The sequence below is a fragment of the Lynx canadensis genome, chromosome B1 (assembly GCF_007474595.2).
Source record: "Lynx canadensis isolate LIC74 chromosome B1, mLynCan4.pri.v2, whole genome shotgun sequence".
Classification (NCBI taxonomy): Eukaryota; Metazoa; Chordata; class Mammalia; order Carnivora; family Felidae; genus Lynx; species Lynx canadensis.
This window is the reverse complement of record NC_044306.2, coordinates 15,367,051-15,379,242: the sequence shown is the minus strand read 5'-3', so window position 1 is coordinate 15,379,242 and position 12,192 is coordinate 15,367,051. Positions and strand designations below refer to the sequence as shown.

The following is a 12,192-nucleotide window of genomic DNA, read 5'->3' as shown; positions in this document are numbered from 1 at the left end:
TTCTGAGCAGCAGAGAGGGGGGCCTCGAGTCCGAGACTTGGGTTTGAATCGGGCTCAGCCGGGTACCTTCTGTTCCCATGGTCTCAGGAAAGCGCAGTTTACCCATCGGTAAAACCAGAAATCATCTACCTCACAGAGCTGTTGGTTAGGACTCTGAGAAAAAAACAGGCCAACAGACTTTGTTAACTGAAAGGCCCAACACAGGTGTAAGTGGGAGGTCATCTTATTTGTACAGTAAACTCTTTTGAGCCTCTGTTCTGTCATCTGCACGATGAACTGTTCCCTCCGCCCCATGCTGTGTAGCTCATAAAATTGCTAATCGCATCACATGAGAACAATAACTATGAAACGACTCTATAAATGGTAATGTCCACGCACACATAAGATGACTTACTTAGCCACATAGAAAGAAACGACTGAGCCAAGCCAGGGATGGAGAGAATGCCAGCCTCTCCGTAGGGCGTCACTGTGGCACGGACCACACATCCTGGGCCAGACCAGCTTGTGGCATGAGCATTCTTCAAGATGAATTTGGACCGGGCAGTTTTCATGCTCTTTATTGGAAAGTAGGGCTTCTGTTATCTATGAGAACCTGCTTGGTTTTTTTAATGGTTCTTTAAAGAAACTTTTTAAAATACCTTGATTGAGATATGATTTACCGTCCGTATAATTCACCCATTTAAGTGTAAAATTCAAAGGTTTTTAGGACATTCACAGAGCTCTGCACCCATCACCAGAACCCATTTTTACTACCTTGAAAGGAAACGCTGTACCTGACCCATAGCTATCCCCTACCGCCTTCTACCCCCAGGCAAAATGAATCTACTTTTTGCATGTATAGATTTCCCTGTTCTGGACTTTCATATGAATGGAATCATGACATATCTGTTCTTTTGTGTCTGGCTTCTTTCACTTAGCGTATTTTCAAGGTTCATCCATGTTGTAACATGGGTCCGTACTTCATCCCTTTAAATGGTCAAGTAATATTCCACTGTATGGTTATAACACATTTTTTTTTTTTAAAGACACATTTATTCAGCGTCATGATCAGACTATTACATTTAGCAATCAACAGCATGGGTGCAAAAAAAAAAAAAATCTACATTAAAACCCTTTGTTGGAATGCTTTACACTTTCCACAGGACAGAAACTAAAATAACCTGTTATACAATTAGTCACAAATACAGTCCTCGAGTTTTTTGCCCATACACATGAGTATTGTCTAGAACATGTCTTCTTTGTAGCAGCTAGGTCCTGCCACCACTGTGCTTGGCTGAGTTCACAAATCTGTTGGAACCTGTAGCTTCCCTGTCACTTCTCTGGCTCTCCTCTCCTGCTAAGCTTTGTTTCCTGGCAGTAATTAAAACCTTCTGCCACTGCCATAGCTACTGCTGCTGCTGGGACCGCCATAGCCGCCTTGGTTTCGTGGTTTGGCAAAGTATTGGCCTCCACCACCATAGGGGCCAGAGCTTCTGCCTCCAAAATTTCCTCCTTTCATGGGTCCAAAATGTGAAGATTGATTGTTGTAATTGCCAAAATCATTATGGCTTCCACCACCTCCAAAGTTGCTTCCATCGTTACCAAATCCGTTATAGCCATCCCCACTCCCACCACCACCTCGACTGCCGCCAAAGCCACCTCGCCCACTGAAGTTTCCTCCACGGCCAAAGTTGTCATTCCCACCAAAACCACCTCCACGACCACCACCGAAGTTCCCAGGACCACTTCGACCTCTTTGGCTGGAGGAAGCACTAGCCATCTCTTGCTTAGATAAAGCTTTCCTTACTTCACAGTTGTGGCCGTTCACAGCACGGCATTTTTGAATGACAATCTTGTCTACAGAGTCAGGGTCGTCAAAGGTCACAAAAGCAAAGCCTCTCTTTTTGCCACTGCCTCGGTCAGTCATGATTTCAATCACTTCAATTTTCCCATACTGTTCAAAAGAATCTCTTAGATGATGTTTTTCAGTGTCTTCTTTAATGCCACCGACAAAAATCTTTTTCACAGTTAAGTGGGCACCAGGTCTTTGAGAATCTTCTCTCGAGACAGCCCTCTTTGGTTCCACAACTCTTCCGTCCACCTTGTGTGGCCTTGCATTCATGGCTGCATCCACCTCTTCCACAGTGGCATAGGTGACAAACCCCAAAGCCTCTGGAGCGCTTGGTGTTTGGATCTCTCATTACCACACAGTCCGTAAGCGTTCCCCATTGCTCAAAATGGCTCCTCAGACTCTCACCGGTTGTTTCAAAGCTCAAACCTCCAATGAAAAGCTTCCGCAGCTGTTAGGGCTCTTTGGGAGACTCTGACTTAGACATGACGGCGGGGGGAGGGGAGACTTTCACGATGCTTACTCGGCGGCGTCCACGGGCAGAAAGCTATAACACATTTTTTTTGACATAACAAGATCAGTCCTGTTATAATGGTTTGGCATTTTATTTTTTAAATTTATTTATTTAAATTAAAGTTAATTAACATTCAGTGTCATATTGGTTTCAAGAGCAGAACCCAGTGATTCATCACTTACATATAACACCCAATGCTCATCCCAACAAGTGCCCTCCTTACTGCCCATCACCCATCTAGCCCATCCGCCCCCACCCAACACCCTGCCAGCATGCCCAGGCTGTTCTCTGTATTTGAGTATCTTATGGTTTGCCTCCCTCTCTGTGTTCATCTTATTTTTCCTTCCTTCCCTTCTCCTATGTTCATCTGTTATGTTTCTTAAATTGAACAGATATAACACATTTTATTTATCTTTTCATGCATGGGTGGGCATTTGGGTTGTCGTCCCTCTTTGGCTATCATGCATAATGATGCTATGAACATTCATGTACAAGTTTCTGCATGGACACGTGCCTTCTTTTCTCTTGGGTACTTACATTGGAGCGGAATTGCCGGGTCACATGGTAACTCTGTGTTTAACTATTTGAGGAACTGCCAGTCTACTTTCCAAAGTGACCGAGCTGTATGACATTTCCCACCCCACCCCCAGCAACATAGGGGGGGAGGTTCCAGTTTCTCCGCACCTTTGCCGACACCTGTTGCTGTCTGACTTTCTGATTGTAGCCATCCTCGTCGTTTTGAAACCTTCTCTTTTCTTGACCCATCAGATTTTTGGGCAGGCAAACACCACCCTGAAGCGATGGCTCCTGGACTTTGCCTCCAAGAGAAAAGAATCAGAGCTTCGCAGTGGCATCATTAGAAACAACAGCCTGTGGGACAAACTGATCTTCCACAAGATACAGGTGACAGACTCAAAACTGTTGTTTGTCATGTAAACTAACTTTGGCTTCAGAGTTTCTATGAGGGCTCTTTTTTTAAAGCAAAGTATGAAGGTAAGAGAGAATGGCATGTTTTTATTAAGTCTGGCACATTTCTAAAAATTAAGGGCCAAGCCACTAAGTAAACCTCAGTATCCAGTATAAACCTGAGCAACGTGGTGAGATGGCAGGGAAGGAAAGGAATCAGGGTATTAGAGCTTTTCTAATTGTTTATTTTGCTTTGCTTTCTGAAACAGGTATGTTACTTTCAATGTCATTTTTTAGGCACAAGTGATAAAGAATGTGGAATGACGATATTATGTCCAAACAAATGCCAAAAAATGTGGTGTTTGCCCCCAGTCCACCACACTCTTGTGCTAATTCCTTAAAAATACATGCAAGTAGGGGCACCTGGGTGGCTCGGTCAGTTGGGCATCCGACTTCGGCTCATGTCATGATCTCACGGTCCGTGAGTTCAAGCCCCGTGTTGGGCTCTGTGCTGACAGCTCAGAGCCTGGAGCCTGCTAAGGACTCTGTGTCTCCCTCTGTCTCCCCCTCCCCCCACCCCCCCTGCTCAAGGTCTGTCTCTGTCTCTCTCAAAAATAAATAAACATTAAAAAAATAATATTTTTAATTGCAAGTAAAAAAACAAAACAAAACAATACCCACAAGTAGTGGTGTTGGGTTATTCTTCATACCCATTGAGAGTGAAGGGTGTCGCTTCGGCTCCAGCCAGGCATTCCTCCTTTGAACGCCTGTGAATTGCGTGTGCATGGGTGAGCTCTGTGTGGCTGTGGAGGAGGAGTGGTGGATTGGGGGTACTGGGTTCCCAAAAGGTGTCTTGGAGAAGGCCACCAACGTGCAGCCGTTTGACCCTCACTGTCTCCTCTCTCCTTGCCTTGTAAGTCGAGCCTGGGAGGAAAGGTCAGGCTGATGGTCACAGGAGCCGCGCCTGTGTCTGCCACCGTGCTGACGTTTCTGAGAGCAGCGCTCGGCTGTCAGGTGAGATGGGTGTCACTGCAGCCGATTGTCTCCGCCTTTTCCAAGCCCAGGAATCTCCTTTCCAAAAGTCATCCTTATAGTTCGGTGTCTTATTTTGGCTGGGAAGATCGTGTTATGCGTAGGTTGCTCGGAGAAAAGAGCGTGTATATCTTTAACACGAGGCGCGAGAAGATGCGTCTGTGGCCACCACGGACTGTGTGATTTTCTCTAGGGTCAAGCACAGTCCAGGAGACTCGCCTTTAATCAGGCCTGAGGTATAGAAATGGGTCACAAGCGATAAGCCCCACTTGCAAACCATGGAGAAAAACCTGCCTTAAAGGGGTTGGGGGAGGCAGGAGAGACTGGGTGACATATAAGACATGCGTGGGGCAGAGCCGAGAGCTCACAGAGCCAGGACATTCCCGAGTGGGTGGTGTGCAGTGTGACCTGTTGGGCCATGTCAGTGTCCCCCTGGCCTGTCTGCAGGAGGTTAAGTAGAAGAAGATGACCATGGACAGAGGCTGGTGTTTTGTGTTGGGGGTGAAGATGTTTGGGTGCCATAACAAAGCCGTAGCAGTAGCCTACAAATTTACCATATCCGGAAAACCTTGGTTTGCAGGCATAATTCGTTCCGGAAACATGTTTGTAATCTAAAGCACTCCTAAGTCAAAGCAAATCTCCAGAACCATTGGCTCAGCTGTGATCATGTGACGTTCGGCCTCACATACTGCTCCTATTGCAAGACATCGCTCGTTTATCAAGTTAAAACTCATTAGAAATGTTTGCTCGTCTTGTGGAACACTCGCGGAACAAATTACTTGCCATCCAAGGTTTTACTTGTACAACATTTAAAAAGATTTCACTATGGTCATGGTCAGCTGTTGCTCAGGAGTTACAAGAACTTAATGATTTGTGCACTTGCAGCATGGGTGTGACCGTTGCCTTTAATAACGTTTCATCTCTTGCTGGTCCAGTTTTACGAAGGCTACGGACAGACCGAATGCACTGCCGGGTGCTGCCTGACCATGCCTGGAGACTGGACAGCAGGTACGCATAGCGGGCCACTGCTTATTGGAAGCCTGTTATTCCAACCAGAATTACTGGAATTGGGTTCATCATTGGTTCATTAACCACCTTAAGTTCTGTGTCTCAAGTGATTAGGCCTTGGGGCAGCCTCATAAATCAGGGCGCCTGGTGGAGAACAGCCGCTGTGGCAGAGCAGGATGTGCTTTGAGGACCCAGCTGTAACACAGGGGGCAATGTACCTAGATTCTGAGGCTGACAGCTGAGACATGATGCCCTTTTTACCGGGTTCAGAATGTTGGGCCCAACACAGCCTACAAGGAATTGATTGGGGTCTAATTACATGCTGGTAAATTTGAATTGAATTTACACTGGGTGCCGTGCTAGGTGTCGAGACCGCAGAGCAAAAGAAACAAGTCCTTTCTCCAAAAAGGCGCAAGTAGAGGCAGATACGGAAGTCATCGATGGAGCAGCTGTCATGGGTGAGGTTGTGTGTTAGGTGCTTGAGATGTACATCATGTGCACTTCATCGCATCCCTGTGAAGCAGGCCCTGTGACCCCGGAGAGGAAGTGATTGTTGATTAAAAAGCGTGTAAATAACGTATAAGAATTTGCACAGCAGTAGGCTTCGCAGCCAGGATTCCAGCCCAGGTCTGACTGCAAAGTTTCTGTGCTCTCCTCTGTAGCACACAGGTAGTACAGAGTTCTCCACTCTGCAGACCCCGCTGATTTATTTGGCGTGTTAGAAATACGAGCGCGATCTAGTAACATGGATTCTAGTGTCTGGGACCCTAGTAGCACAATTCTGCTGGGACTCCCACCAACTGTCAGTGACCCTTTTTCATGGTTTAACTTAGGCAAAAATTATTAAAACATAGGAGGAATTCTTTGTGATGCTCTTAAAACCTGTCTCATTTCTGTTATTTGTTTGTTTGTTTGGGAAAAGACAACCCCAGTCTGAACCACGTTGGGCAGGAGAGTTGAGTTAGCTGTGAAAATAAGCACCATCATATCTTAATAAACTTAAATCTAAAACAAGTTCTCCCATACGTAAGGAAGTAAAGACAGTCTTGGTCAGAGCCAGGGGGTGTGGGAGAGAATAAACCAGGTTTGGCAAAGCTGCACATATTCTTTCTTTTCTTTTTTTTTTTTTTAGTAAATGTTTATTTGTTTTTGAGAGAGAGAGCGTGAGTGGGAGAGAAAGAGGGAGGCAGGGGATCCAAAGCAGACTCTGTACTGAGAGCACAGAGCCTGATGCAGGGCTTGAACTCACAAACCGTGAGATTATGACCTGGGCTGAAGTCAGACGGTTAACCAACCGAGCCCATCAGGCACCCCTGTGTTGTTTTCTTACAGAAAGCAGGGATGTTAAGTCTGTTGAGAGAGAGGCGGCAGGTGATAAGCAGAGGCCATCGGATCGTGGGAGCCTAGTGGAACTTTTAGAAAGCTTGCTTCCGGGTGTTTGTAGAAAACCCTTAAAACCAGCAGCCAAATTATTTCTACTCTGAAAAATAATTTGGAGCACCAAACTTGGGAGAGGTCCCTAAAAGACTTTTGAATACTTGTCTCTCTTTGAAGAATAAACACTCTATGTTCACTTCCTGTGGGGGGGGGGGGGGCAGGATATAATGGGAGAAAACAGAAGTTTACACCAGCTGTTATTATGAGCAGGAGCAGGCTTGTTTGCTATAAAAGTAATTCGGCTTCAGGGTATTAGTAGTCCTCCTGGGAATGATCATTCTTTTATTGAACATGCAGGCCACGTTGGTGCCCCAATGCCTTGTAATTTTGTAAAACTTGTTGATGTAGAAGAAATGAACTACCTGGCAGCCAAGGGCGAGGGCGAGGTAAGTGAACCCCCCTCCCCCGCCCCTCGTCATTCACCCTCATCGCCATTCCTCTGACGGCCGGCCGTGACCCCTGCACTGCCGTGACCTCGGCACTGTCATGTAAAGGCATTGAGCTTGATGTCATTGGTGCTCCGGGATCCAACAGGCTTCTTTCTGAAGGTTCCTGATGCGGGAGGGGTACCACTAACATCTCTTCTATCAGACACCAGAGGGACTTGGGCTTCAGAGCGTGCAAAGGCTCCAGTGCTTCAGGGTCTAGAGCACAGCTCTGGTGGGCTAATTGCCCTGGATACCTGTTAGCGAGCTACTGGCTAGCGGAAGGAAAGCCTAATGACTTCAAAGTGATTTCATCCCCCTTGGGGCTTTCCAGCAGCTGTGAGCAGGAACCTCAGGCAAGCATTAGCCCTACAACCTGACTGCAGCTGAGGTCGTTAAGACAAGGAAACAGGAGCATTGGAGGTACCCCCAAGATCCCAGCGTGGCTTTGGTAACTCCTGGGTTATAGAATTCAGGGCTTCTGGCTAAAGGTGGAGACACGTGCACACACACACACACACACACACACACACACGCACCCCAGCTTTCTCTGGACAGCCCCCAGTAAATGCTGTTAACAGATTATCTTTTCCCCCCACGCTTCCGTCAAGATGTAATCGACCTACAACACTGTATGTGCTGTATGTTTAAACGGCACAGTGGGGCATCTGGGTGGCTCAGTCGATTAAGCATCTGACTTCAGCCCGGGTCGTTATCTCACGGTCTGTGAGCGTTCATGGGTTCGAGCCCCTGGGTGCCTCGGTCAGTTAAGTGTCTGACTTCAGCTCAAGTCATGATCTTACGGTTTGTGAGGGTTTGTGGGTTCGAGCCCCGTGTTGGGCTCTCTGCTGATAGCTCAGACCCTAGAGCCTGCTTCAGATTCTGTATCTCCCTCTCTCTGCCCCTTCCTCACCCACGCTCTGTCTCTTTCTCTCCAAAATGAATAAACGTTAAAAACAATAGCTAACCAGCATGATGATTTGACATACATATATTGTGAAGTGAATTACCCACAATAAGTTTCATGAATATCCATCATCTCACATAGATATAAGAAAAAAAGAAAATTCTTTCCTTGTGATGAGAACTCTTAAGATCTCATTTTTTAACTTTTTTTTAAAGTTTACTTCTTTTTCGAGAGAGAGAGAGCAGGGGAGGGGCAGGGAGAGAGAGAGAGAAAAAGCCCAGCGTGGAGCCTGACATGGGGCTCAAACTCATGAACCATGAGATCATGACCTGAGTCAAAATCCTGAGTCAGATGCTTGACCAACTGAGCCACCCAGGTGCCCCTCATCTCTTAACATGTAAATATATCACATAATAGTGCCAACTGTAGTCACCACACCGCACATTCTGTCCCTGGTACTTCTCTTCTGACTAGAAGTTTGTACCTTTTCACCCCCTTCCTCTACTTTCTCCTCACCCCCCCTCCATGCTTTTCCTCTTCAGGTGTGTGTGAAAGGGCCAAATGTATTCAAAGGCTACCTGAAGGACCCAGCAAAAACGGCGGAAGTTCTGGATAAAGATGGCTGGTTACACACAGGGGACATTGGAAAGTGGTTACCAGTAAGCTCTCCCCTCCCCTGTTCCCAGAGACTGTTGTTTTCTGCCATAGGGAAGAAAATGTCCCATGGGTTGCAGGGGGCAGCCTCATTTTTCTCTTTTCCTGCCAAGGGGGTATGGTGTAGGCTCTTCCATTTCCTGAAGGGCACACGCTTACACTCTGAGCGTGCCCGGGTAGGATTTTCATCTTAACTATAACAGATAGGTTTGTTTTTGATGCTTGACATCAATTCTGGTAGCTGCTTCCCATTTGAAATCCAGAGAGACTCCGTACGGCCTTTTATATATCCGGACTGGACCTCGATGTTAAGGCCTTGGTTTAACAAGGTGTGGGGAGCACTGTGGTAGGCCTCCGGGAAGGTGTGGTGGGCAAGAATTTGTGAATATATGCGTTTGTTAGGTCTGCCATCTCATTACAAATAGGATAAGTGTTCCACGGATTAGGCCAGCTCCTTTGGATTTAGTCTTAAATTTATGTAGAGAAATCCCAGAGTCCACCATAAGAGGGAGAGTCATGTGCACGAAGCCACATCCATAGGTTTGGCCAATTTTGCTTGCTGTGGTACCAACCACTGCTTTTTCTAAGTGGTTAGTATGTTTAATTACAAGCACTGAAATGGCTAATATAATTTTCATGATTGTGTATTGGTCGATTCTTATAGATTTAAGGTGCACAATACTCCCCGAAATTTTTAGTGAAGTGGAAAATCCGCCCCTCATCCCGCCGAGCCAATTAATTCAGACTTCAGCATACCCCAGTTATTCAGAAATAAATTAAGTCCCTCTTTCCAAGTTCAAGAGGGATTACGTGTCAGTTCTAATTCTGGCTCTGGCGCTAATGAACACATTTCATAATCTCTCTGGACCTCAGTCTACTCCTTGTGAAAATGGCGCAGAACCAACATGGAATGAGAGAACCACAGAAACTCCCCAACAGCTGACTTTTGGAAGCATAAGAATGACCCTGGGATGGGGATGGGTTGAATGGGGTGAGGTTTGGGTTACCAGAGGCGGGCACTCCTGACAACTGGCCAGTCTAGCGCAGAGATTGTAGCCTCCCCACGGTTATCGTGTGGGCAGCTGACCGACGCTGCCCCGGGGGCCGGGAGCAGTCCCCTCCCCCGCCCACCCCGAAACAGTGACAAAGGAAGCAGGCGTTCGGCCTGTCTATGGCAAACATCCACTGAGCCCTCACTCTGTGCAGACAGAGTGCTCTGGGAGGATACGTCCCTGTCTGTACTCTCAAGGAGCAGGACTCATTCTTGGGGGGGAGCCAGATAGGTAGCAAGCCACTAGGGACGAAGTGAAAGCATGAGCTCTGGGGTCCCTTCTCTCTCTCTCTCTCTCTCTCTCTCTCTCTCTCTCTCTCTCTCTCTTTCTCTCTCTCTTTCTACTTGACTCACTGGCCTTGGGCAAGTCACTTAGTCTCTCCAAGCCTGAGTTTGCCTCTCAGATGGGCTGATAGCTCGCCTCTGTGCCATGTTACCAGGATTAAATGATGCCCTGTGCAAAGTGCCCTGAACTGTGTGTGACTGACACGGGGCGGGCAGGGGCAGGGGGCACCAGCCACGGACCCACTGCCAGCCCCTCCCTCCCCTCTAATAAACAGAATGGTACCTTGAAGATTATCGACAGGAAAAAGCACATATTTAAACTGGCGCAAGGAGAGTACATAGCACCGGAGAAGATTGAGAACATCTACGTGCGAAGCGAACCTGTCGCTCAGGTGTTTGTGTACGGAGAGAGCTTGCAGGTATGGGCCCTCTGCCCTGGGAGCCATGTCACGGGGGCACGGCCAGGCCTCGCGCTCCGGAGCTTTTCGGTGCCACGGGGAGTTGGCGATGGGTATTGAATTGACTTTCATGTGCGACATGCCAAGTACTACTGGGTTTTGCTGCCTGGCATTTCTTATCCAGAAGAGTTTTTCTCTTTAAATTGCATATTTTTATTTTACCTGGCTCGAGTGGCCTGGTGTACCAAGGGGAGTTGGATAAAGATGTTAGGGAGTGAGGAGGGCACCTGTTGGGAGGAGTGCTGGGTGTTGTATGGAAACCAATTTGACAATAAATTTCATACTAAAAAAAAAAGTTATGAGGGAGTGGGTACAATACACTTCTGATTTAATTATGAAAGGAAATATTGATACGTTGATTATGAGAAAGTTTAGGATTTTCAAACATGTTAAATGCAACGTAGCTATGCTGTGCCTCCTGAACTGTTTTTGAGCAGTGGTGGTTCTGAACTGGTATATATACATAAAGTTGAAAACCAAGGTCAACGCTGTAGGGGCACGTCTCTTTGCAAACTGTGGGGCGGATGATGGCAAGGAAGAGAAAGGGGTCTGGTTTCCTGAAAGTTCATCTTTTTTTCAAATCTTGAGACTTTTGAATACTTTTAAAAGAATATTTTCTTTTTTTTTTTTTTTTAATTTTTTTTTTCAACGTTTATTTATTTTTGGGACAGAGAGAGACAGAGCATGAACGGGGGAGGGGCAGAGAGAGAGGGAGACACAGAATCGGAAGCAGGCTCCAGGCTCTGAGCCATCAGCCCAGAGCCCGACGCGGGGCTCGAACTCATGGACCGCGAGATCGTGACCTGGCTGAAGTCGGACGCTTAACCGACTGCGCCACCCAGGCGCCCCTAAAAGAATATTTTCTTATCTTGTAAGGAATACACCTATTTTTCTTTGAGTGTGTACTGGGTTTTTTTTGACCTGGTACCTTACCATGCCTTTGATTTTTAGTTTTATTGTTACTAAATTGTAAAAAAGAAAAAGGCGTTAGAGATTTAAAAAAAATTTTTTTTAATGTTTTATGTTTGAGAGAGAGAGAGAGCACAAGTGGGGGAGAGACAGAGAGAGGGAGATGCAGAATTGGAAGCAGGTTCCAGGCTCCGAGCTGTCAGTCCAGAGCCAAACGCGGGGCTCGAACCCATGAACCGCAAGATCGTGACCTGAGCTGCAGTTGGCTGCTTAACTGACTGTGCCACCCAGGCGCCCCGCCCACCCCTTTTTTTTAATGTTTTGATTATTTTTGACAGAGAGAGACAGAGTGCGAGTGGGGGGGGGGGGGACCAGAGAGAGGGAGACAGAATCAGAAAGATTTAAAGAAAATGAATCTGTATAAATTTTCTTTTTTAGAGCAGTTATTTGATGATATCTATTGCCCCACTTGCTTATTTGATGCAGTTTTATTAAGATCTGTATATATATAATATGCAAAAGTAAATACAAATTAGGGTTTTGTCAGATTTTGATGCCCAGTGGCCCTTTTAAAACATTTAATCGGAAAATTCCTGATGCTGGGTGTAGTTTACAGCTGGGAGTTCTTAACCTGGGCTCTATCGACCCCTGGGGCTGGAATATGTTCTGAAGAGAGCGTCCGTGACCTCTGTCAGATTCCCCCGGGGTCCGTGGTACAAGATGACAAAGAAGCACTATCTCAGAGTATCTGCATCAAGCCGTGTCCTAACTCACTCGT

At 46.6% G+C, this 12,192-nt stretch overlaps 1 protein-coding gene and 1 pseudogene across 4 annotated transcripts in view; one reads left to right on the top strand and one right to left on the bottom strand.

Annotated features, from left to right (window-relative positions):
- The window catches only part of ACSL1 (acyl-CoA synthetase long chain family member 1), a 72,597-nt gene that overhangs the window by 58,099 nt on the left and 2,306 nt on the right, over window positions 1-12,192 (top strand). For all 4 annotated transcript variants that reach the window (XM_030312121.2, XM_030312123.1, XM_030312122.1 and 1 more), the window contains 6 exons: window positions 3,111-3,245; window positions 4,167-4,262; window positions 5,216-5,288; window positions 7,023-7,111; window positions 8,600-8,716; window positions 10,323-10,466. In XM_030312121.2, the coding sequence (XP_030167981.1) occupies window positions 3,111-3,245; window positions 4,167-4,262; window positions 5,216-5,288; window positions 7,023-7,111; window positions 8,600-8,716; window positions 10,323-10,466 (654 nt within the window). The remainder of the gene's footprint in view (window positions 1-3,110; window positions 3,246-4,166; window positions 4,263-5,215; window positions 5,289-7,022; window positions 7,112-8,599; window positions 8,717-10,322; window positions 10,467-12,192) is intronic.
- LOC115511780 lies at window positions 1,031-2,364 on the bottom strand (annotated as a pseudogene).